Below are 26915 nucleotides of genomic sequence, written 5' to 3' on the forward strand. Positions count from 1 at the left end.
GGAAGTACATGCAAATCACGGCAAGAATTAATAAAAGCCCTGGCCACAAACTGATGATATCTGGTGGCTGTGACTGTCAGAAACCTGTTCCATGTTAAAATCCACTCTAACAAATGGGTTTAACCCAAAATAGTAATATTTAGCTACTATCAATTACTGCAACGTTTTCCTTCATGACAGTATAATCTATGTAATTTCTCTTGGCAGATAACAATGATATCAAAGTGACCTGTGGGACCCAAGATGTGCAGTTATCAATCTTTTTGTGCCCAATTTACTTTGCTGGCTACAATGAGAGCCAAGTGGCTTTAAACAGTAAATTTGATGACAACAAATGCAAGGGAACAGTTGATGCATCAGTTTCTCCTCCCCTTCTCAGATTTTCCTTTCCCATCAGTTACACAAACTCTACTTTCTGTGGAAACAAACTTGAGGTATGTCAGTCATAGATACCGGAAGGAATGCCATGTTTAAATGAAGCTGATGGTACACGTTGCTATTTGATACATATACGTATAGAATTTAAAAAGATAACAAATATACAAATGATAATGTAAATGGAGTGACATGGACCGGAATTCCCCCACCTCGCCAGCGGCTGGGATTCTCCGGTCCTGTTGCTAGAGTTTTGGCAGAGCGCCAAATTCATGGGTGGGGGGGATGGGGGACGGGACGGGGGGGCGGGGCGGAGGGCGTATAAGATCAGAGAATTCCGGCCATGGTCTTCCCACTAATCTCCATATATTTCTAGTTAATTTCCTATATATATATATATATACTAATTCAATACCAACAAGAATCACAGGCAGAATTGAATACAAAAGTAGATTGCAACTTGGTACTTTTTTTTGCATGAATTTCCACAGTAAATTAATACATAGAACATAGAACAGTACAGCACAGAACAGGCCCTTCGGCCCACAATGTTGTGCCGAGCTTTATCTGAAACCAAGATCAAGCTATCCCACTCCCTATCATCCTGGTGTGCTCCATGTGCCTATCCAATAACCGCTTAAATGTTCTGAAGTGTCTGACTCCACTATCACTGCAGGCAGTCCATTCCACACCCCAACCACTCTCTGCGTAAAGAACCTACCTCTGATATCCTTCCTATATCTCCCACCATGAACCCTATAGTTATGCCCCCTTGTAATAGCTCCATCCACCCAAGGAAATAGTCTTTGATGTTGGCTAAAAAAGTGTAAAAAAGTGATACCGCAGTAAAAAGTGAGACACGAGTGGTTTGCACAGTTGTCCGACTCTCATCTATCCCTCCTGAAGGGCAATGTCATTAAGAGCATAATCTTTCTCTTGAGGGCCACAATCTCAACCAATGAGTTGTTCAAGGGTCATTTGCTGGAATGCTGTAATATTCTATACCATGGAGTGATGGGACACAAGTTGGCATTTGCTATTTCCCAAACTCTGAGGTCCTTGTTTCAACAATATTACCATCGAGTGAAGCCTAAACAATTCCTCATTCGAACAGGAAGGTTAATGGACTATTAACAGGGTCATTTCACTTGCGTTATGGAAGCTCTAGCCTTTGATAGCATTTGGGATTGTCTTGCCTTTTTTGCTGGCAAGCAATAAAAACAAAGAGAACAACACTGTTGATATTGTTGTTATGGGTGGCATGGTGGCGTAGTAGTTGGCACTGCTGCCTCACAGTGCCAGAGACTCAGGTTCATTTCTGGCTTGGGTCTCTGTCTATGCGTGGTTTGCATGTTCTCTCCGTGTCTGCATGGGTTTCCTTCAAGTGCACTGGTTTCCTCCCACAGTCCAAAGATGTGCTGGTTAGGTGGATTGGCCATACAAATTGACCCTTATTTTATCCCCACTATCAGGAAAATTTGTGATGAAGAAAGATTGGAGAAACTTGAGCTTTCAGGCAGGTAAGGAAGTATCTCAGAGGTGTTTTTTTTTTAGGTATGTAACTAATGGTAAGGAAAATGTAGAATATTAACTTAAATTAATCTGTTAGACAGAGAAGAGAACACATCTGGCAAGGAAGAAGCGCAAGTAATATTCATGTCACACAAGTGCTAGGCAATGGTCATCTCAAACAAGAGAGAATCTAACCATCTCCCTTTGACATTAAATGGCACCAGCATCGCTGAATCCCCTACCGACATCTTGGGGGTTAACATTGACCAGAAACTGAATTGGACTAGCCATATAAATACTGTTGCTACCAGAGCAGGTCAGAGGCTCGCTGCAGATCCTGCAGTGAGTAACTCACCCCTGACCCCACAAAGCCTGTCCACCATCTACAAGGTACAAGTCAGGAGTGAAATGGTATATTCTCCACTTACCTGGATGAGTGTAGCTCCAACAGCACTGAAGAAGCTCAATACTATCCAGGACAAAGCAGCCCACTTGATTGCTATCCTTTCCACAAACATTCACTCCCTCTACCACTGGCCAACTGTGACAGCCTTGTGTACTATCTACAAGATGTACTGCAGGAACTCACCAAAGCTCCTTACGCAGCTCCTTCCAAACCCATGACTGCAACCATCTAGGATAATGGCAGACATATATGGGAATGCTACCACCTGAAAGGTCCCCTTCAGGCCACTCACATTCTGGACTTGGAAATATATCACCATTCCTTCTCTGTCACCAGGTCAAAATCCTGGAACTGCCTCTCACTATGGGTGTACCTACACCTTAGGGACTGCAGTGGTTCAAAGAGGCAGCTCACCACCACCTTCTCAAAGGTAACTAGGGGTGGGAAATAAATGCTGGTCTAGCCAGTGACACCCACAACCTTTTAATGAGTTCAAAATTCAATTTGAAACTAGCAAAAGGTAACTTTAGGACTGATAAGTTGTTCTTCCGATAGAATGGACAAGTGGACAGAGCAATGGAGAAATTTAAGAAAGAGCTGATATGGTAGCAATGAGAGGATAGGGTTATTCTAAATAGATTAACTTTCTTCACACCTCAGCATTTCTTTTTAACACTGCCTCCCAGATCAGTTGCTACCCTCATGTGTGTAACAATCTGGGAGGCTCCAAACTAAATGAAGCAGCGGGAATATGGAAGCTGGTCTTTTTAAAATTTATTTATGAATCACAAGTAAGGCTTACATTAACACTGCAATGGAGTTACTGTGAAAATCCTCTAGTCGCCACACTCTGGCGCCTGTTCAGGTACACCGAGAAAGAATTTAGCCTGGCCAATGCACCTAACCAGCATGTCTTTCAGACTGTGGGAGGAAACCAGAGCACCCGGAGGACACAGGGAGAACGAGCAGACTCCGCACAGACAGTGACCCAAGCTGGGAATCAAACGCGGGTCCCTGGTGCTGTGAGGCAGCAGTGCTAACCACTGAGCCACCGTGCCGCCCATCTATACATGGCCTGACAGCCATGTTCGGAACACCACTGCCTACCAATATGTTTCCGTCTTGAATATCTTTTAAATATCCATTAATTTACCCTGGTATTTATTTATATTTTCATCTACATACAGATCACCAGTGCTGAAGGAACGGGTGCTTTTAAAGACTTCTCAAAAATCCAGTCTGTCGAAGTCAGTGGTACAATAGAAACAAATGATCCAATAGCAAATGTCATAACATATAACCAGGAACTGTTGTATTTGTATTCCTGCTCCTACCCTTTGGAGTATTTTATCAATGATACTAGGGTGGATGTGTAAGTGAAGAATTTGCTTCTTGTTTGGTTAGGTGAATCCACTTTAGAATAGAATTTTTAAAAATCTGAGTTAGATGTCTAACTATTTAAGAGTTAACATGTTCCTTTAGAAAATGTATGATTTACTTCGATTCTTGTTGCATCCCTTGCTTATTATTTTTAATATAACTGCTCGCGATGTTTTCTGATATATCCAAATAAAGATGGAAGTGGGGATTTTCCATTCCTGTTTTTTTTGGGAGGGGGTGTGTAAAATCCCGCGTGAGTCCCAAATTGCCTTTTACACCAGCGGGATTTCCCGTTGAGATTATCCCCGACCCCGCCAATGACGTAACATTCATATAGATTCAAATGTCGTACCAATATCATATCATTATCATTATCTGTACCCAATAGTCATTCCCTCCCCCCAACCCGGGATTGTCAATTCACATTGGCTTGAGCACAGTCTGGATTCCATTGGGAAAGTGCCAGGAGGAGGAGTTCTGTGGCCGGGGGGTGGGGGGGTTGCATGACAGGGGTTTCTACTTTCATTTTTCATTTAAAATCATAGAATTCCTACAGTGCAGAAGGAGGCCATTCGGCCCATCAAGTCTGCACCAACAACAGCCCCACCCAGGCCCCGTAACTCCACATATTTACACTCTTCATCCCCCTGATACTACTGGGCAATTAGCATGGGCAATGCATCTAACAAGCACGTCTTTGGACTGTGGGAGGAATTCGGAGCACCGGGAGGAAACCCACTCAGTCACGGGAGAACGTGTAACAGACAGTCACCCAAGGCCAGAATCGAACCCAGGACCCTGGTGCTGTGAGGCAGCAGTGCTAACCACTGTGTCACCGTGCCCCCAGAATTGGGGCACCCTTTCAAAATGGCTCCTCAATCTTTTGTAAACTTGAGCTCACCCCACCAGCATGACGTCGTGGGGCCTGCCCGTTAACTTCCTCTTGCCCAACTGGCTAAAAACATGGCAGAGGAAGCCGATCTTGGGGTGGGTGGCTTCCACCCCATTTTTCCCACCCACTGCGCCACTCTGCACAAAAATGAGAAATTTCTGCCCGTAGACTTCCACCCTCCTTGTGCCCGACCCCAGCCCGGTCCGAAGAGAATGGGGTCTGATTAGGGCGGGTTGATGGGGATTGCACTGCGTTCCTGTCTATCTCCATCGTAACCTACCTGTGAACGGGGGCAGGAAAGGCATCCACTCCACCTGGCGGCTCTTACTTTATACTGACAAGTCACACCACAAGTAAGTCATGTTTACTCACTAGTTTGTGATCAGCAATGATAACCCTGATTGAATTCCCTTCCCTAATGCCGAACTACACTCCAATCAGCACTCCTGCTGAGACTAGCAGTCCCATGTCGCATTCCTCATTTCCTGCGCTCATTTTAGCCTCTCAATCCTCTAAATATCCTGTTTGATTCAGACGAGCCAGAAAAGTCAATGTTCCATTTGGACAATGGAGTAATCTTTGCAAATCTGAACCGTTCAATCAATTGAGTAGATTTCTCCTGCCACACTATTACAGAGTACAATCTGATAAGTATAATGGATTGAGTGTGATAATAAGATAATTTGGGTGCAATTTATCATTATGATTTCATACTGATTGATTTATGTAATTGTATTTACAGGGCAGGAGTCAGTATAGCCATCAAGGATAATAATGGTACCTTCAGAAGCACCCTCGCCCTTCAGCTTTACAGTGTAAGTAACCGCATCATCTTTGCTGTCAGCAGGCTAACAAAGTTGCAAAATTTCACCAAAGCTTAATTCACAATGGATAAATGAACTCAGGAGTATCCAGCCTCCAAATCTCCTGACTTAATGCATCCCTTAAATGTATTACGAGCAAAAAATCTGAAGTAGAATTTGAAGATGTACAGGCAGATTGCAATACCTGGAGTTATTAGATCCTGACCAATTCTTCTTTGGCCATTCACTTACATTCCTGGAAAATTGAACAAATTCCATTATAGATTAAAGTTTATTTATTGGTCACAAATAGGCTTACATTCACACTGCAATGAAGTTACTGTGAAAATCCCCTGGTCACCACACTCCAGCGTCTGTTTGGGTACACTGAGGGAGAATTTAGCATGGCTAATCCACCTAACCTGCACATCTTTGGACTGTGGGACGAAACCGGAGCACCCGGAGGAAACTCACGCAGACACGAGGAGAACGTGCAAATTCCCCACAGACAGTGGCCCAAGCCGGGAATCGAACCCAGGTCCCTGGCGCTGTGAGGCAGCAGTGCTAACCATGGTGCCACTGTGCCACTGAAAGCTTGAGGATGAAAATAATTATGTCATGAGGAGGCTGGACAGAGTATATAGGGAGTAATTGTTCCTGCTCATAAAAGGATCAAAAATAAGCGGGTCCAGATTTAAAGTGATTTGGAAAAGAAGCAAATGTGTGATGTAAGAACAACCTTTTCCACACAGTGCGTGGTTCAGGTCTGGAATGCACTGTCTATGAGTATGGTGGAGGCAGGTTCAATCGAGGCATTCAAGAGGGCATTAGATGGCTATTTAAGTAGAAACAATGTGCAGGGGAACGGGGAAATGGCGGGGGGTGGCACTAAGTCATGTTTGACTTGTTTGGAGAGTTGAGGGTGCAGGCATGATGAACCAAATAACCTCCTTGAGCACTGTAACAATTCTTTGATCTGCACAAATCATTGAAAATGGTGGGGCAGGTTAAGAAAATGCTTAACAGTCAAAGAGGGCATACATAGAGGTATAGAATACAAAAGCAATGAAGTTATGGTGAAACTTTATAAAATGCTAGTTTGATCTCCGCTGGAGTATGTTGTTCATTTCTGGGCATTGTCCATTGGGAAGGATGTGAAGAATTTAGAGACTGTGCAGAAAACACATATGAGAACAGTTCCAGGAATGACAAACTTCAATTGTGTAGATAAGACTGCAGATTCTGGGACTGTTTTGCAGAGTCAGTATAGACATAACAGGCCAAATGGCCTCCTGTGCTGTAACTATTGTGTGATTCTATAAGTTCAGAAGGCAGAGTAAGCTGTCATTTGAGATGATGTCTTAAGAAGAAGAAGATCTTGATAAGCAATGGAACTGTAAAGTGATGGAACACCTCCAGTAAAGTGATTATTGAGGCTAGGGAAATTGAAGTTAGCAACCTGACAAAGAAAAACACAGTAATCGCAGATGTAGGTAAATCGAGATTTGATTAAGTTTAGAGAGTAGAATCCACATAAAAGGGATATACAGTGAAAGTACAGTGAACTGGGGAAAAATACTGACCAACAGGGCTGCTTTCGAAGCTTGGGAGAAAGATAGGAAAGACCCGTACAGGATAGGATTATGAGATTGGAGGTAGGGTGGGCAAACACTAACAAAAGAGACAAACTCCTTTCAAGTCCAACTTGGTATTCAGTGGTCAGCCAGGTCCTGGTCAAAGGGAGTAAGGAACAGGAGTCAAACTGTTGCACTTAGTTTCAGTGAGGTAGATGTGCTTGTACCATAGTTTTCAGATTTACTGGTAATGTCTAAGCCGGTATAAGAATGAGGAAGTAGCGGAATTCATATCGCTATTAATGTGGTGGTGATTTTCAATGAAAAGGTTGACTGACTTTAACCACATTGCCTGATGTGAACAGGGCATTTGGGTGGTTATGACAGTACCCTTCAAGAGGCAATGGTGTAGTGGTATTGTCACATTACTAGAGATCCAGGGTAATGCTCTGGAGACCCGGAATCAAATCCCACCATGGCAGATGGTGAAAGTTTAATTCAATAAAAGTCTGGAATTAAAAGTCTAATGATGACCATCAAACCATTGTCTATTGCTGTAAAAGTGTAATGTGTATACTAATGTCCTTTAGGAAATTAAATCTGCTCTCTTTACCTGGTCTGGCCTACAAGTGGCTCCAGACACACAGCAAGGTGTTTGATTCTCAAATGCTCTCTGAAGGGCAATTAGGGATGGGCAATAAATGGTGGATCAGCCAACGACACCTACATCCCATGAAGGAATATAAAAATCCTCTGAGTTTGCAGCGTACTCATGCTCACATGTTTCAGGCACTTCCATGACTGCCTGAGCATCTTCATGCTGGTTTGCTGCAGTCCAAGAGACTGTTCTCAATTCCCACTGGAACTGGGCAGGAGATTCACCTGCAAGATGGAAATAAAGCGATCAAAGGTTATGGGGAAAAGGCGGGAGAATGGGGTTAAGAAACTTATCAGCCATGATCGAATGGCAGAGCAGACTCGATGGACCGAATGGTTTAATTCTGCTCCTATATCTTATGGTTAGATTATGGAAAGATTATTGGGGATGGGCAGGAATGTGGAGTTGAGATTACAATCAGATCAGCCACAATTTCATTGACAGGGGGAGCAGGCTCAAAGGATCGAGTACTCCTGGTTCATATTTGCATGTGAGCTCAGCCAGATATTTTGAAATCAAAAAGACAAAGGACAAATGAGATGGTAAAAACACAGCAAAAGGCAGCCAGACAGGTGTGGGATCAGACAAAAGGGAGATCTAGATGAACATGGCTTTCAGAATCATGAATGTATTTCGATTTGAATTATTTTCAGATTTAGGTCTATAAACAAAAGTAGCCGAGAAATCAGATTACTGTACAGAAAATGCCACAACTATCATGTCATAAATATAATAAAACTGCTTTCTTTTTCAGGATGCAGAATACACAAATGCTTTGATCATACCAGAGTCTGGACTCATCTTGAAAACCAAGATTTATGTGGAAGTAAAAGCTATCAATTTAACCAGCAAGTAAGATTTGTTCTATTTGTCATGCCTGAAAAATTCTGATTGCTTTCATAATTAGAATAAGACAAACTTTTGTTTCACAAAAGATAATTGTCCTGAGAAATGCCACATGTGAGTTTGTGTGAATTGTTGAGAAAATATGGCCAGAATTTTACCAGGACGGCGGGGGAGCCAGTGGGGGTGGGGGTGGGGGGATAATAATAGCTTAAAATAGCATGGGCATGATGCCCTCTGGGATCTTGTCCACTCTGACCCAAACACGATTTTATGGTGGGACAAACAGTGCATTGGACTGGACGCCCGCCCTTGCCCCTATTCAGGCCCTTAAGCAACCACCTGAAGGCCTTTTCCGCCCAGCCTCAATTTTTAAGCCGTGGGCACCCAATGACTGAGGTTGGGAAACAGAAAAAGTCCTCACCTTCGCTCTCAGGTGGGAAGGGAGGCACCTCCATTGAAAGGCCTGTTCAAACTGGGGAGGTGGTGGCATAGTGGTTTTGTCACTGGAGTAATAATCCATGGATCCGGAGTTTCAAATCCCACCATGGCAGATGGTGACATTTGAATTCAATAAAAATCTGAAATTAAAAATCTAATTACGATTGTCGTAAAAGCCATCGGTTCACTAATGCTCTTTAGGGAAGGAAATCTGCCATTCTTGCCTGGTCTGGCATTAATGCGATTGGCTCTTACTTAGAATGCCCTCTGAAAGGCACAGCATGCCATGCAGTTAGGCAATAATTGGTGGCCCAGCCAGTAACGCCCAAATCCCATAAATATAACGTCCCACTGTTACTGCTTGATTAGAGTCCTGCAAAGTCAACTCCCTATTGCCATCAGGGGGAGACAAAATCCATAGGTAATTTAAAAATTGGGAAACTCCCATGCACTATTTACTATAACTTATTTTCCACCACACAGGTTCAATGTCCTTCTTGATCGCTGCTATGCTTCAACCTCACCTTTTCATTTAAATTCTTCACAGACATATGATCTCTTCATTGGGTGAGTATTCCAAACCTCACGGCTTATAATAGGTTTTAGTCCAACTATTAATTTTTTCTATCAGCTTACTTGTATGCAATTCCATTCACTCCCCATTGCAACTCCCATATTACTTGAAAGTCTAGGGATGAACTGTTAGATGTAGAAATCAGATTACACCTGTAAAATAGCTTTGATGAGGAGCCAAAGAAAAGAGCGAGAAATAGCTTCTTCAGAGTCTCCTTCGTTCAAAATAATAAGATGGTAGACCCAGGAACAATCTCTCAACGTATTTACGTCTGTTGTAAATCATATGTTTTCCAAGTTTCAGTTGTCTGCAACCTGTCCAATAAAAAGCACCATTTACCCATCATCATTATCCTCATGGGCCTACATTATCTCCCTGTTCAACATGCATTGAATTTAAATCTTCAACTAAAAACCACTTCACTGCCACATTTCAATCTATTTCTACAATCTCAGCCAGCATTTATAAATTAGAAATTTATCTCGGGCAGTGGCACAAATGAGCAATATTAAATTAATTGTCCATTTGTTGTATTCCATTGCTGTCAGATGAATTTCAAGCCCTGTATCTCTTCTTTTATTCTTCAGCCTTCCAATTATGGTTGTATGTTATCCTGCTCTCCTTTTGTTCCACTGTCGATGACAGAACCTTCAGTCACCTTGACCCCCTGCCCAAGAATTTTCGGCCCTTCTCGTTAGGTGCTACAATAATCATGAGTGACTTTAGTCCACTTATAGATTGGGCTAAACAAATTAACAATCATGTTGCGGCAGAAGAATTTCAGGGGAGTGTAGAGGATGTTTTTATTTAGACCAATATGTTGAGGAACCAGTTGGGAAAATGCTATTTTAGATTTGGTATTATGCAATGAGAAGGGGTTGATTAATAATCATGTTTCGTGGGGAGATTTAGGGAACAGTGACCATAACATGATAGAATTCTTCATTAGGATGGAAAGTGAAGTCCAGTAAGAAACTAGAGTCCTAAATCTAAACAAAGGAAACTATGAAGGTATGAGGCTAAGATAGATTGGGAAATTTCATTAAAAGGCATGACAGTGGATAATATTTAAGGAATGACTGTATGCATTGCAACAGTTATACCTTTATTCTTCCTGTTAAAACAAACTATTTCACATTTGCCCACATTAAACTCCATTTGCCAATGTTTGGCCCACTCACTTTGCGGAGAAAATAAGATCATTCATCCACTTGTTGGCATTGGATTGCCAACCTCCTAGGCATCTCCTGTGCGCTAGCGGCTTTGACCCCCTGTGCCCGTGTCAGGTTTGTTCCCCTGTTGTGCCTCCTCCTACCATCAGCCAGATATAGGACATCCTCCTAACCTCAATATAGTCGAGGAGGATGTGTAGGGAGGCATCGCTAACTTTAGGTGCCTGATCTTCACCTTCCTTTCATGACTTCTCCTCATTGGTAGACAATAAGGATTCCGGACATCTTTTAAAAATAGTGCCTGAATATGATGGCTGGTTGCACGCCATCAGACCTGCCCCATCCCAGAATACAGCGCGAGAAACCAGATTGCACAACTAATGCGGTCAGGGCTGGAAGAGATGGGGCCGGAAGAGATGGCATGGCTTCCTACTGACCTCCATGGTGGGGAACACTCCCCTTCCTCGCCATGGGATTGAGTCTCAGGTTGGAGAATTCTGCCTTATGTTTATAGATCTGTACAAATCAGAAAATACCTATCCTTTGGACCTTTGCTTCATGAGAGAAGCCTCTACAGAGTTGTACTATCTGCTGAAATTAACCTGGACACAACACCCAGGTCAAGAACAGCTCTTCCTATAGAAGGAAGGTTATCGCATGATAGGTTCTTCAAGTAATTGCATCCTTCAGACACAGCAGGGGGAAGCCACCTATCACTCGGATCAGCGAGTAACAAATACTCTATTTGCTCAGAGCAGTACCTTCATCACTTTCCCTGCACTAAGGAGCCATTAATTAGATAAGGCACAGAGCTTGCACCAGATGGCAGGGTGCCCTCACATTCAGCAAATTATAGATGTGACTCATGTGAGTACCGGCACTTCTAATATCCTCAAGAGTCCATGAATACATATTCAGCCAAGGTTCAGGAGATGTCTGTTGTTAACATCTATTATTCAAGAGGCATTAAAGATGGCTTTCAATTTACAACAGCTCATAGTATCTACATTTTTGGAAGGAGAGAAAACAGCTGGTTGGTGATAGTTTGGAAACCAGGCCTCTGCAAACATAGCTGTTGACCACACTGGAAAACCTTCTTCTTCTTAGGCAGTCCGGCTGGATCAAGGATGACTTGCTTCCACTCCAATTCTGCTGTCCTTCTCGAAGTCTCCTGCCATGAGCAAGTTCTGAGTAGAACAATTGCCCCAGAGTCTGGTGCCAGGCATACAAACTACATGTCCCACCAGGCAGTGCTAGTTTTGAGTGATTAGCACCTCAATGCTGGGCAAGTTGACTGGGATGGGGACAGTGCTGTTGGACCGCATTTCTTATCAGTGGATTTGGGGGATCTGGCAAAGGTAGCGTTGATGGTACTTCCCCAGTGCTTTGAAATACCTGCTGTAGGTTGTCCAAGTCTCCAAAGAATACAGGAGAGTGGGAATCATTGCTGCCTGGTTAACCATGACCTTAGTGTCAGGTTGGAGATCCTGGTCCTCAAATACTCTTTTTGTTGGTTGGCCAAAAGCTGAGCTGCCACGTTGCAGGCAATGATGAATTTTGTCACCTGTGTCTGCCTTCTTCGAGGGGGGCTGTCACGATACGGAAAATGGTCCACATTTTGCTGACCGCTCTGGGAAACACTCAAAAAACAGGGAACTGCTTTGAGGGGCGGCACGGTAGCACAGTGGTTAGCACTGCTGCTTCACAGCTCTAGGGTCCTGGGTTCGATTCCCGGCTCGGGTCACTGTCTGTGTGGAGTTTGCACATTCTCCTCGTGTCTGCGTGGGTTTCCTCCGGGTGCTCCGGTTTCCTCCCACAGTCCAAAGATGTGCGGGTTAGGTTGATTGGCCAGGTTAAAAATTGCCCCTTAGAGTCCTGAGATGCGTAGGTTAGTGGGATTAGCGGGTAAATATGTGGGGGCCTGGGTGGGATTGTGGTTGGTGCAGACTCGATGGGCCGAATGGCCTCCTTCTGCACTGTAGGGTTTCTATGATTTCTATGAGGTAGAAGTGAGACATCATTTTGCTCTTCTTCAGTCATCACCTCCAATTTCAAGAAAAGTGATCCTCCAACCGTAGCAGAATGGAATTGTGTGATAAACATCAGCGGTATTCGGAAATGCTTGAACTGGTGCCTCCCACAAGATGTCAAACTCCCACCTTGGGTCCGTGTTATTCTTAATGGACTCAATCAGAACTTTCCACCATTCCCCTGTCTGGGATACCCTTGTTGTAATGACAACAGGGAAACTTGCATAAAAGAGTGGATTACAGTGAGCGATGGTCTGTGCATTAGTCAGTCTTACTTGTCGCGATTTTCCCATCCCACTGCGCTAATTCGTTGACGCAGCAGGCCGGAGAATCTTGTGGCAGGCGATGCGTGGGATTCGCGCATGCGCTCCCACCCCGATAGTGTCTGCTCCATGCTGGAAATTGGCGGGGAGGTGCGGAAGCAATTTAAATATTATTTTTAATGGAATTTAAATGTGATTAGCGGAACCAGGATTGAAGTCTCCAGGCCTGCTAGCCTCTCCCCCATCTCCCCCTTCCCCCCACCAGAGTGGTTCACTCCAGCTGGGTTTAGAGTAGCTCCCTACTAATGGGGAAGTAACAGCCCGTCCCTGCTGGAGTGAAGGGGTGGGGGCAATCGAGCCCTCCCGGAGTTGGGCGACAGGGGGGTGCCCCCTGTGCTTTGGCACCCTGGCAGTGCCAGCCTGGGCCCCCTGGCACTGCCCAAGGGGCAAAGGGCCAATGCCCGGGGGCACATTGACACTGTCCATTGGGCATGTGGCAGTGCCAAGGGGGCAGGGCCTATGGGGATGGCGCCTACAGGGCGGGGCCTGATCAGGGCAGGGTCTAGAGGGCGTTTGGTGGGGTGAGGGAATCCCACTGCCACTCTGCATAGGGATCGGTGCGGGGAGGGAGGGAGGGAGGGAGGCCAGCAAGGGGGGGGAGGTGTAACTCTGTCAGGTGGGGTAATTGGGGGGGGGGGATGGAGATTGGGGCAGGCCAAGAGGTTTGGGGCTGACCCGCGAATGGTTGGGGGGGCATGAAATCGGGCCATGGGGGCGCGGAAGGCTGGCGATGCAGGGGTTGTGGGTTGGCCGGCGGATCGAGCTGGCCAGCAATCCGGAGGCCATCAGTGCGGAACCACTGTGCATGTGCCAATCTCAGCATTGACAGATCGGCACATGTACAGTGGCCCGCCCAGAGCGCTGATTTCAGCCTCTCCAGTGGGGATCGGCCCTGTGCCCTAGTTTTTAATAATATTCCCGCTGGTGGCCTCCTCAGTGCATAGAGTGTGGGAGATTCTTCTCTGAACTCCCACTGAAAAAAACAGCGTGAATTACGTGTTATGAAGTTGCATAAAAGGTTAAAAATATGGCGTTTGACAAATATAAATATTGAAAAAAAATGCCGAAACCAAAATAAGAGATCGTATAGCATTGTCTCTTTAAAAAACGTGTTTTTATGCGGGGGGTTTTTAAATTGATGAAAGCAGGCTGCAGAAGCCAATTTTGCAGCATTGTGTCAGCAGCCAGAGTTCCAGCCTAGCAAAACAGGCTTTTGAATTGGAGCAATGAGTTTGAAGCAAGCATTCAAAGACACAGAACCAATTGAATTCAAATGTGAGGGTTGTTGACAGCCTCAAGCCACTCAAATTGCAGAAATACTGTGAGGTAATTCTAGGTATTTAAAACTGGACAAGAGGAAATAACGGTTAGAGTAATCTTGCCACCTCTTTAGTCAGAAGGAAGGAGAGGCGAGTCTCTCATATAGAATCCTGCAGTTTAATGTGTCTTCATAAAACTTACCATCTACAGTCAAAAATAGATCAACACGGAAGATTTGTCAGATCTGAACAGCAAAACCTTCAGACTGCTAACAAGTGCCTGGTTGTATGTACAGTGGAGCCCCGTTGTAACGCGATGGATGGTTGGGGTCCATAAAATGTTATCGCGAATGTTATCGGGGTCGCGCTAAATCGGGGTCGCGCTAAATCACTAAACCGGAAATAGCAAAAAAAAGGGTCCATCGCGTCATCGCGTCATATCCGATTTCACGCTAAATCGGGGCGCGTTACAACGGGGCTCCACTGTATATCCTTTTGAGAATGACTGGAATTTAGAAGCCTTTGTTTCATTCATATATTGTATTATCCAGACAGCATTTTATTGGGGAGTTTATACAATTTATTGTTAATTGTTTTAATAAGGTTGTCACCTGCTTTAATTTACCAAAACTAATAACTTCCTACTCCCTCACACATACTTACTTAAGGTTACGAGGTGAGGTATATCCCTTTGGGTGGTTCCAAAATAGTGCAGAGGGCAACATCACCTCTGCATTGTAACATACTCCAATTTTCACGCAAATTCGACACTTCGAATTTTTTTGGGAGAATTCCAGCCACTATTTCATCTGTACAGATCATGACCTCTTGGTAAGGAATATCTTAATAAGGGAATTGGTAAGCATGAATGTAGCATGTTGAGAGTAGCTGGAATGAAGTCCTCCATCTGAACTCATTTATGGTCAATGTGATTATAGCCCAATGCCGGGGCTGGGCCACAGTACGGAGCAGATCATGGGTGATAGTCCTAGAAGATCACACTAGTTGAAATACTAAGTCATTAACTGAACGCTTCATATATTGATTGCTATCATGGCAGCAAGTCCAGGAGATGTGACTGGATACAGTCATTTTGCTGCCCCAGAATGCAGGCACATCATGCCCACATCCCTTCCACATTCCCTGTTGATTTAATATAATCCATGGCATTGCTGGCTAAACCAGCATTCATTGCCCATCCCACACACCCTGGCTGCCCCCTGAATAGCGAGTTGCGGTTCATTAAACTATGCTGTCTTTTCTAACTTCATACTCCTCATCCAAATGTTCTGGGTAAGCCTTCCATGTTCAGGCAGATTATTCAAACGGTGGCACAGTGGTTAGCACTACTGTCTCACTGCGCCAGGGACCCAGGTTCGATTCCCAGTGGGTCACTGTCTATGTGGAGTTTGCACATTCTCCCCGTGTCTGCATGAGTTTCCTGCAGGTGCTCCGGGTTCTCTGTAGCTGAGAGTTCGGTAAGCTGTATTGCCTGCCCAGTGCCAGGGGCATCTGCTTGGGGATGGCGAGGAACTTTCAGAGGGAGGGGAAGAATCCAATTTTCGCGGTCCACATAGGTACCAACGATATAGATAGGGCTAGGAACGAGGTTCTGCTTAGGTTTCCTCCCAAAGTCCAACGATGTGCGGGTTGGGTGCATTGGCCATGCTAAATTGTCCCTTAGTGTACCCAAACAGGCAACTAGGGGATTTTTGCGGTAACTTCATTGCATTGTTAATATAAGCCCACTTGTGATTAGTAAATAAACTTCACTTTAAGAAATTCCCATTGTAAAATTTGACTTCTCCAAAGCTGGCAGCACAGAAGGGCGAGCTGAAACTCAGTCTTTGCAAGACTCACAGAATTGGGGCTTTTCTGTTGAAATCTTAGCTGAAATAATCTATTTGACTTTGTAGATGTAATAAAGAGGAACAGACCAATATAGTGTCCAACGGGAAGGATCAATTTGCCAGGTTCTACTTTGAGGCGTTCCGCTTCACTGAGCATCGAAACCTGTCAGTCTCTACATTCTATCTACACTGCATAACACGTCTCTGTGCAAAAACAGCTTGCAGTGAATTTTATGTAAGTACAAAGCACATGTATTTTTGAATAGAAAAATGGGAGTTGAAATTCAACTGCATGTGAGGCAGGAGTATGGATCAACAAGGTAGAAGTGGAGAAGACTCAGCCTTTGCAGTTATTCAACGGGTTTGAGATTCTTGCAGCTTGTACGGATAAAAGCAAGGGTTGCAGGGTGGTTGAGTGAGCTGACGATGGCACCATCATACAGGAACCATACAAGCAGGAGAGTTCTTAGAAATATAGGCAGGGATTTTACGACCTTGCTCGAGCAAGGCTAGTAAAATCCCGCCCGAGGCCAACGGAGAATTCTGTTCTGCGAGCCTCGCCTGCCCCAATTCCGAGGCGGGCGTGGCAGTAAAGGATTCCAGCCATTGGATGGGATTTTACGGCCTTGCTTGACCTGAGACGGAAGAATCCTGCCCGAGGTCATTGGACATTTCCATTTTCTGCCCTTCGCCGGCTCCGATTCTGTGGCGGGGCGGGGCGGTAGAATTCAGCAATAGTCTTAAAGGATGGATAATCAAGCGATAGATACAGTTATCTGTAGCTGAAAGTCCTGCTCAGTGCCAGGGGCATCTGCTTGAGGATGGCGAGGAACTTTCAGAGGGAAGGGAAGGATCCAAGCTTCGCAGTCCACTTAGGTACCAACGATATAGATAGGACGAGGAATGAGGTTCTGCTTAGGGAGCATGAGCAGCTAGGGACTAAATTAAAAAGGAGAACTTCAAATCTGTGCCCTGAGCAAATTAGTGTAGGATAAGTAAGATTAGGGAGCTGAATGCATGGCTGAAATATTGGTGTGGAGAAACGGGTTTCAATTCATGGGGCACTGGCTCCAAAACTCGGGAAAGTACCATCAGGACAGCCTTCACTTCAACCATGCTGGGCCCAGTGCTCTGGCAAGTTTGATAACTCAGGCATTAGAAATGGCTTTGTGAAAATACTTTGATATTAATATATTTTACATTTAAGGAGAACTGCTTAAAGTTTGAGTGACTTGTTAAAGGGAGTCGGTTTATCTGGAGAAAGTACTGCAGATGCTGAAAAGCAGGATAATTACTCATTTTAGCCATGATTATTTAGCAGAAGGCATAATGGACTTTGGTTTACCAAAGAAAAGACCCCTTTTCAATTAAAGCAATGGAAGGTGAGTTAGGCATACAGGGTCATATAGTCATGTGATACTAGAAATGGGAGGAAATAGTTTTATAATTGAGAAAAACAGCTTGCTGTTCAGTTGGTGACTGGAGCTGTTAAAAATAAGGGGCTCTCTCAATCTCTCTGAAAGCTCCGAGACTGTTAACCAAGTTAAAGCATGTATGCCTGGATTTGCTAACTATATATAAAGTGTGGAGTCACATCCCAAATTGTATGGGCAAGATAATATGGACAGAAGACAGGGATGTTTATGAAAAAAAGTCATATGTGTCTGTAACCTATTTGTAACTGAAAATTAGAGAAGAAATGTTGAAGAAAGTGGTACACTCTGGATAATTAAGCTCAGCTACTCTTTTCAACTTTTACCTGCAGAAAACTTAATTTGCATCTATTTTTCTCCTTGCATCATCTTTAGAAATGCAACAGGAAAAAAAGAGAAGCACCAATTATAGTCTCTACTCCCGTACCAGACGAAGTATCTGATCCTTCAACAATTATCTCTGAACCAATCTTGACCAAGAATGATAATGGTATGTATTCATCAATTTAATTTATATTAAAATACACAAGATAAAAAAAATGGAGGTGTAATTGACACAAAGTTAAACAAAACAATGATCCACCACTATTCTAAAGGCAAGGGAACAAGCAAGTAAAAATGGGGCCATTCTTCATTCTATTGTGTTCCCTGATTTTCCCCCAGACCTGGAGCTAGTTTTAGCAGAACTGCGACTATCCATTAATACAGTATGAATTTTGCATTTTATTTACTCTTGTTCCGGCCTAAACTGATCTAAAAGTTAAAATATTGAGCCACCTCAATTATAGTATTGATTCTCCTGAACTAGACTTTACTATTTTCTCTGAAACTCACTTATTATGATTATCAATCATATTATAGTTTGAGTTTGAGTTTATTTATTAGTGTCACAAGTAGGCTTACCTTAACACTGTAATGAAGTTACTGTGAAAATCCCCTAGTTGCCACACTCCGGCCCCTGTTCGGGTATCAGCTGTACTCAAGCTGATGGCACAAAATCTGGTTGCAGTACAGAGTCATAGCAAGTCAAGTTTGACCAATATTCATGGTGTCAAGATTACCTCAATTTTGAGGCATCAGTCGTGTTAACATTGGTCCAGCAAGTTACAGGGTGCCAAACTTCTTGCAATACCTTCCTTTCCTCATGAACCATCGCCCCACCCATATCGACTTCAAAATCTTCTTGCTTACTGCAGTTACAAGTCTACTACTAACTTCACAGAATCACAGAATTGTTAAGGTGCAGAAGGTGGCCATTCGGCCTGTCGGGTTTGCACCAGCTCTCCAAAAGAGTAATATGATTCAATGCCATCCTTCTACATTTCCCTGTAACCCTGCGTATTGTTCCTATTCAAATAATCATCTAATGCTCTCTTAAATCCCTCAATTGAATCTGTCTCCACCACACTTTCAGGCAGTGCACCCCAGACCTGAACCACTCACCGTGTGAAAAAGTTTTTTCCTCAAATCATATTTGCTTTTACAGCAAGTTACTTTAAATCTGTGCATTCTTTTCCTCAATCCTTTTACGAATGGGAACATTTTTTCCCTATCTACCCTGTCCAGCCCCCTCATGATTTTGAACCATCTTGATCAAATCTCCTCTTAGCCTTCTCCTCTTCAGGCAGAACAATCCCAACTTCTCCAATCTATCTTCATCACTGAAGTTTCTCATTTCTGGAACCATTTTAGTAAACTTCTTCTACACTCCCTCCAATGCGTTCACATCCTTCCTAAAATGTGGCATCCCAGGTTCAATTCCCAGCTTGGGTCACTGCCTTCGTGGAGTTTGCACGTTCTCCCCGTGTCTGCGTGGGTTTCCTCCAGGTGCTCTGGTTTCCTCCCACAGTCCAAAGATGTGCGGGTTAGGTTGATTGGCCATGCTAAATTGCCGCTTAAAGTGCTGGGATGCACAGGTTAGAGGGATTAGCGACTTAAGTATGTACGGTTACGGGGATAGGGCCTGGGTGGGATTGTTGTCGGTGCAGACTCGATGGGCCGAATGGCCTTCTTCTGCACTGTAGGGATTCTATGATTCTGTGAGAACAGAACACAATACCACAAGTAAGGTCTACCTACTGCCCTACAGAAGTTCAGCATAACCTCCTTGCTTTTGCACTCTATGCCCCTATTGGCTACTGTGTGATTTATTAACAGCTCTCTCCATCTGTCCTGCCAAGTTCAATGGTTTATGCACATGTACACCGAGACTCCTTTGTTCCTGCCCTTTATTTTATACTGTTTCTCCATGTTCTTCCTACCAAAATGAATCATCTCACAAAACTCTACATTGAACTTCATCTGTCACCTATCTGCCCACTCCACTCATTTCTACCTGCCATTTTTTTAAGTTCTACACTGTCCTCCTCACAGTTTGCAATGCTTCCAAGTCTTATATCATCCACAAACCTTGAAATCGTCCCCTGCAATCCATGACCTAGATCATTAATAGATAATCAGGAAAAGCAAGGGTCCCAATACCAGCCCCTGGGAAACTCCACTGCAAGCACCTCTCCAACCCGAAGAATATCCATTAACCATTACGTGCTAATTCCTGTCACTCAGCCAATTTCTTAACCAAGTGCCTACTTTCCCTTTTATTCCAGGAGTTAGAATTTGCTCACATGTCCATTGTGTGGCACTGTACCGAATGTCTTGGGGAAGTCCATGTACACCACATTAACAGCATTACACTCATTAACCTTCTCTGTTATTGTTCAAAAAAACTCCAGCAAGTTAGTTAAACATGATTTTCCCTGAAGAAACTTGTGTTGCTTCTTCCGAATCAGCCGATTTTTTCCATGTGACTATCAATACTATTACTATTAATCATTTCTAGAAGCTTCCCCACCACCAAAGTTAAACTGACTGACCGAAAAATGGCCAGTGCCCCTGCTGTTTCCACTTTACAGCTGAAACTCCTTCCTCATGTCTTCACCCTCGCCTGCAGTGAGAAACTTATCTTTCGTGTTAATTTCAACCTTGACCTGAATTTCCCTGGTCCACTTTCCTCTGATTCTTCTTCACTCTTATCCTTTCTCTCTCTCACACCCACATCTACACCTACTCCTATCAGCAGCTCCCTAGATTTGGCTCATCTTCAGAAATCCTGCAACATCTAAATCTCTATCTGAGGTAAAGCTTTCTCTAATAATGTCTTTGCCATCTCTAATATTCACATTGCCAGTTTTAGATCACTCTATTATCCCCCTCTGTCCCTGGAACCTTAGCATTTGCCAACACTCTCTCAAACTCCCAAAGTACACTCCTCTGGCTTCCCATCCACCTCAATGCATATAGTGCACTCACCTTACCAAATAACTCCCTTCTTTCTGCATCTTGTATGCTCTAATGCAGTGGGCAACATGGTGGCACAGTAGTTAGCACTGCTACATCACAGCGCCAGAGACCCGGGTTTGATTCCCAGCTTGGGTCACTGTCTGTGCGGAGTCTGCATGTTCTCCCCGTGTCTAAATGGGCTTCCTCCGGATGCTCTGGTTTCCTCACACAGTCCGAAAGACTGGTTAGGTGCATTGGCCATGCTAAATTCTCCCTCAGTGTGCCCGAACAGGTGCTGGAGTGTGGTGACTAGGGGATTTTCACAGTAACTTCATTGCAGTGTTAATGTAAGCCTACTTGCAACACTAATAAATAAACTTTAAATTAACACATCTCCTGTAATGTCTTTTCATCCTGCCTCGATCATCATATTGGGCATTTTGTAAAGCTTCATACTGCTCTTTCTTTTCATTTTCCACAAACTGTCCCTTCGCAACATCATTCAGAGACATGGAGTCTTCTTTGACATGTATGCTGCAACACCCTCATCAATATCTCTCCCTCTACTCCTAACTGCTCAGCCACCACCACTGAGCTCAGTGACCTACTGGAAAGCTGGAAAGATTTCAGCATATGCCTACAAAGGAGAATCCCAATTATGTGCACTCTGAGCCACTCAATTTTCCAATATTCAATGATTCCTTGTTGTGTTTTCACAACTTTCCTGTAAAAATAGGTCTTCAAAGATACAGTAGACAATCTAAATATTGGAACTCCAGCCTTCCCTGATGTGTCCTCACCAGTTTCCCTCACTGAGAACCCCTACCTCACCAGTGTCTTACATTTGCTTTCCCCCTCAAAACTGGCAATAGTTTGAGTTGATTTATTATTGTCACGTGTATTCGCATACAGTGAAAAATATTGTTTCTTGCGTGCTATACAGACAAAGCATACCGTTCACAGAGAAAAAAAGAGAGAGTGCAGAATGTACTGTTACAGTTATAGCTAGGGTGTAGAGAAAGATCAACTTAATGCAAAGTAGGTCCATTCAAAAGTCTGATGGCAGCAGGGAAGAAGCTGTTCTTGAGTCGGTGGGTACGTGACCTCAGACTTTTGTATCTTGTGTTTGTGTTTGTTGGGCTTTGTACCTACACAACAGTGATTCTATTTGATGTGTGAGGGAATGTGCGCTTTTGGCCAGAATGATACACAGTTTAGTCCATTTAGCACAGATAAAGGCCAACGGCTCGTTCTGATCACAAATAGAACATTTCCCTCACGGAAGGCCAATCTTTCATCACATTTATCTTTAGAATTAAACTCTGATAAATTGGGAATAATATTTACTTATAGTTATAATATTTATATATTAATTAAATATTAATAGTTTCTATAATGGCTTTTGTTTTGTACTTTTGTCCACAGTGGTGAACACAGATGATGATTCAGGTAAGACAAGCTGCTGCCAGAGCGCGTTTCAATGCTTCACAAAATAATTTTAACCAAATTAAAAATCAAGAGAGATGACGGTAAAGGCCAAATATTATAATCGAATTAGAAACAGCATATGATGCTCAATTGTGGTTTCAGAACCAGTTGCCCTTGGTTAACAGAAGGGAATTCCCCATTGGTATTTGCTAGCACTTAACATTCATTAGTTTAAAGTTTACTTATTAGTGTCATAAATAGGCTTACATTAACACTGCAATGAAGTTACTGTGAAATTCCCTAAGTCGCCACACTCCACCGCCTGTTCGGGTACACCGAGGGAGAACATAGCACCTAACCAGCTCGTCTTTTGGACTGTGGGAGGAAACCAGGGCACCCAGAGGAAAACCACGCAGACATGGGGAGAACGTGCAGGCTCCACACAGACAGTGACCTAAGCCGGGAATCCAACCCAGGTCCTTGGGGCTGTGAGGCAGCACTGCTAACCACTGTTGCACCGTGCCGCCCCTGAACCTGTCAGAGAATGGTCAACTTATTCCTACATGCTCAACATGGACACTATTCCCCCATTTTAGACATAAAAACCTGGTGAATAATTGTTCAGATAATTAGAAAAATATGGAACATCCAACATTCAAATCCATTCAATTCCATTCGGGATCTCCTTTATATCCCAAAAGATGGACAGCTGATGTACAGTCCAAAATTATTGGTAGCAGAAATAAATTGGTGCTGACCATTGACATCCTCTTGGGTTCAATGGTGTCAGCCACTTCCATAAGTCTTTGGTACTTTTATTGTTTGACATATGACCAACACTGATCTATATTGATTTGCACGGAAACATGATAGCATCACTTTGCAATCTGAATTAGATCATAGAATCCTTACAGTGCAGTAGGAAGCCATTTGGCCCATCGAGTCTGCACCGGCTCTCTGACAGAGCATCCCATCCATGCCTTATCCCCGTACCTCCACATATTTACCCCACTCAGCCCCCTAATTTACACATCTTGGGACAATAAGGGGCAATTTAGCATGGCCAATCCTCCTAACCTGCGCATCTTTGGACTGTGGGAGGAAACCAGAGCACCCGGAGGAAACCCACACAGACATGGGGAGAACGTGCAGACTCCACACAGACAGTCACCTGGGGCTGGAATTGAACCTGGGTCCCTGGCGCTATGTGGCAGCAGTGCTAACCACTGTGCCACCATGTCGCATGCAGATATCCATGCCATTCATATTAACCCTTCTTCAATCTCTTCAAAGACAGATTAAGCAAATATGTGATGACATGAGGTTTCATGTTAATCCCCGCAAGCCTGGTAGCTGTGGGAAATATGGTGTATAGAAGACTGACGATGCTCAAGGGACCCCAAGTCCTTCTGATCGAGGCTTAATCAATATGCTGTTTTATTGTAGCATGGACATCAGACTAGTAGTTCTGATTAGACTTGTATCACTTATATTAAAAATGCAACAGGCTACCAGGCTGGCACTGCCCAAGGGGCACCCCCCCCCCTTTACTCCCAATCTCCTGGGGCCTCAACGGCCTCTGTTCCCCGCAGTGCGGTCAGGCCGCCAGTTCCCTGTTAGTGGGGAGCAGTTGTGAAACTCCGCTGGAGTGAGCCGCTACAAAGAGCTGCCACCACTGCAGCAAGAGCCCACAGCCTTGTTTGGGGAGGTGGGGGGATGAGGGGGAGGGGTTGTGTGGAGGCTCTAATGAAGTGCAAATGAAAATTTCCATATGCTAATCAGCTCGGTGTGGAGCTGATTACTCTGTAAATCTTTGGCTGGGAGACTCATTGCGCAGTGGGCTGGGAGAATCACCCCCAATAACACAATTCTACCAGGGACTGGCATTTCTCTGGGCAGCACCACCAACCACTGAAATTCCCCTACCCCCTCCCCCCTGCTTCTCCAAATGAGACTGTGGGTTCTTGCTGCAATGGTGGAAGCCCTATGTTGCCTCATTCAAATATCCATTACACATATGTGAACCAAGATAATGAATGAGGGTAAACTATTCAACTTATTAAGGGCGGCACGGTAGCGCAGTGGTTAGCACTGCTGCTTCACAGCTCCAGGGTCCCGGGTTCGATTCCCGGCTCGGGTCACTGTCTGTGTGGAGTTTGCACATTCTCCTCGTGTCTGCGTGGGTTTCCTCCGGGTGCTCCGGTTTCCTCCCACAGTCCAAAGATGTGCGGGTTAGGTTGATTGGCCAGGTTAAAAATTGCCCCTTAGAATCCTAAAATGCGTAGGTTAGAGGGATTAGCGGGTAAATATGTGGGGGTAGGGCCTGGGTGGGATTGTGGTCGGTGCAGACTCGATGGGCCGAATGGCCTCCTTCTGCACTGTAGGGTTTCTATGATTCTTTGATTATTGGGCGTCACAGTTGGGTCCAATTATGCTATCCGTATAATTGTACTGAAGTTACTGCTTGGTAAAATCCGTCTTATTCTTCCTCTGCTCGATAGTCCAGGGATGATGAGGCTGACTGTAGCATTCTCATCAAGTTTCTGATTCAATGTTCATTGCTGGATCATTATGCTGTTTGTGAATTACAAGCAGGTGGACTGTTATATTTCTCACACACTGTTTAATATGCTTGTTCTTTTTCCCCTTCCAGCCTTAGCTACTCAACAAGCTATAGAAGTATATACCGGACTGGGAGTTGGTGTGGGAATCCTCGCAGTCATCTGTGTTGCCATGATGGCAGGTGGTGTACTGGTCTACCGAAAATTCCAGCAAAAAAGCAACTTGCCTTAGGTTGGAAAACCCATGAAGGAGAGCAAAAATAAACAATTTCCCTTCACTGAAAACTTCGAACAACATTCAAGCTTCGAGTAGTGCTTTTTAAAGTAGATATGTTGGGTCCTATTTTATCTTTACTTGCAATACAAGCAATATTTCCTGGTGTTTAACAATGCAGACTTTATTTAATGTCACTCGTAATGAAAAACATTTTCTTTTATTCTTCATTTTAACTGCACCTATGCTGGGATTGTGTTGTGACACATTGGCACGGACAGTGTTCGCATATAACTAGCTGAAGTGAACAGGGTGCAGTAATTAAATTCGCATCAGGAAATGGTATTACGCACGGTGCCGCAAAATATTGGTTCACAATTACTCTTGAATGATTCCGTGATTTAAATATTCTGGCTGGCCAATCGGGCTACTTAAATTACTGCTTCTCAAAGTTGCAATTTCTTTGCCACATCTAAATTCCTGAACATTTTTGTCTTTTTGGTCTAACGTGTAAACAGGAGGCAGATGCAGAGCAATGTTATAAATGAGTAAATTCGTAAATTTGTGCAAGTATGATTTCCACACAACTTTTAGCCGATGTTGTGTTAGCATAGAATTAAAAAGTAAAATCAGAGCTACTCCATGGCTGAATGTGTATACCGCTCAGTTTTGCTATCAAGTCAAATGAACATGGAAGATCCCTAATTTAAACTCTGGTCTTTCGCTGTTTTCGCTGAGGTTAGTGTTAGTTGGGCTCACCTGAGTTGACAATAGAAGTGAATAGTGGCAGGTTGAAATCAGTGAGTCAGCCAACATCTAATTGCTATCCAGTGGTTCCAGCTACAAAGTGCCCTAAGTTGATGTCAGGTGAAGACAAGATTTGGTTCTACATGAGTAATTAGCCCACTAGCATTCACTATCCCACCTCGTACAAGAGGACTAACATGTTTGGTGGTGTACCCCTGGAATCATAGTATGTGATTGATGATCTTCAAAGAAATGGACAGGAGGAAACATTTAATGGGGAGAAGCATAAAATCCCACCCTTTAATTTTTTGAGGGTGACTGCCTGTACACAAACAAAACACAAAGGTATTTAAATTTAGTTGCTATTGTTCAGCAGTTCTCCCGTAAAAACCATCCCTATGTTGCACTCATATAGCTCTGAATTACTTTGTTAATATGGAATCAGTAAGCTACATGGCATTAAGTTATATTGCTCACTAGTGTCCTTTAGGGAAGGAAATCTGCTATCCTTACCTGCTCTGGCCCACATGTGACTCCAAATCCACAACAGTGTGGTTGACTGCCAAATGCCCCCTGAAATGGAGGGCAGTTAAGGATGGGCAATATGTGCTGGTCCAGCGATGCTCATATCCCGTAAATGAATTAAAAACAACTTGCTGGACTCCACAGGGGATATTTGCCTAGATTTGGGGATGCTGGATGCAGTAAATAGTTGGGCATCGGATGGAACCGTGTGCATGCATTTAATGGAATCCACCTTATTGTCAGGTGTTCACTGCACCCTATGCATCTGGGTGCAGACCCTGAAAAATCTCTCTTTATGGGCACTATCTTACTATTCATGCCCCGCTGCCGCAAGGACGCAGAATTTGGCACCCAGCCAAATCTCCATTCACTGCTGCAGTGGGACCAGAAAATCTCATTGCTGTGAACAGCAGTAAGATAGAGGCCATGATTCTCCCAACCCGCTGTGCTAATTTTTTAGATGTGGAGATGCCGGCGTTGGACTGGGGTAAACACAATAAGAAGTCTCACAACACCAGGTTAAAGTCCAATAGGTTTATTTGGTAGCAAAAGCCACTAGCTTTCAGAGCGCTGCCCCTTCATCAGATGAGCGGGAGTTCTGTACTCCCACTCATCTGATGAAGGGGCAGCGCTCTG

The 26915-nt window shown here is 44.0% G+C and overlaps 1 protein-coding gene across 1 annotated transcript; it reads left to right on the forward strand.

Moving 5' to 3' along the window:
- Nucleotides 1–200: 200 nt before the first annotated feature.
- Nucleotides 201–25025, forward strand: LOC144506229 (zona pellucida-like domain-containing protein 1; the record flags this gene model as incomplete). Its single annotated transcript, XM_078232086.1, has 9 exons — nt 201–434; nt 3481–3665; nt 5308–5380; nt 8355–8452; nt 9368–9451; nt 16159–16327; nt 17901–18015; nt 22230–22253; nt 24886–25025. Coding segments are annotated over 9 exons (1122 nt in total), but the record flags the coding sequence as incomplete, so codon positions are not given.
- Between the last annotated feature and the right edge of the window lie 1890 nt (nt 25026–26915).

This window comes from Mustelus asterias, chromosome 17 (genome assembly GCF_964213995.1).
Source record: "Mustelus asterias chromosome 17, sMusAst1.hap1.1, whole genome shotgun sequence".
Taxonomy (NCBI): domain Eukaryota; kingdom Metazoa; phylum Chordata; class Chondrichthyes; order Carcharhiniformes; family Triakidae; genus Mustelus; species Mustelus asterias.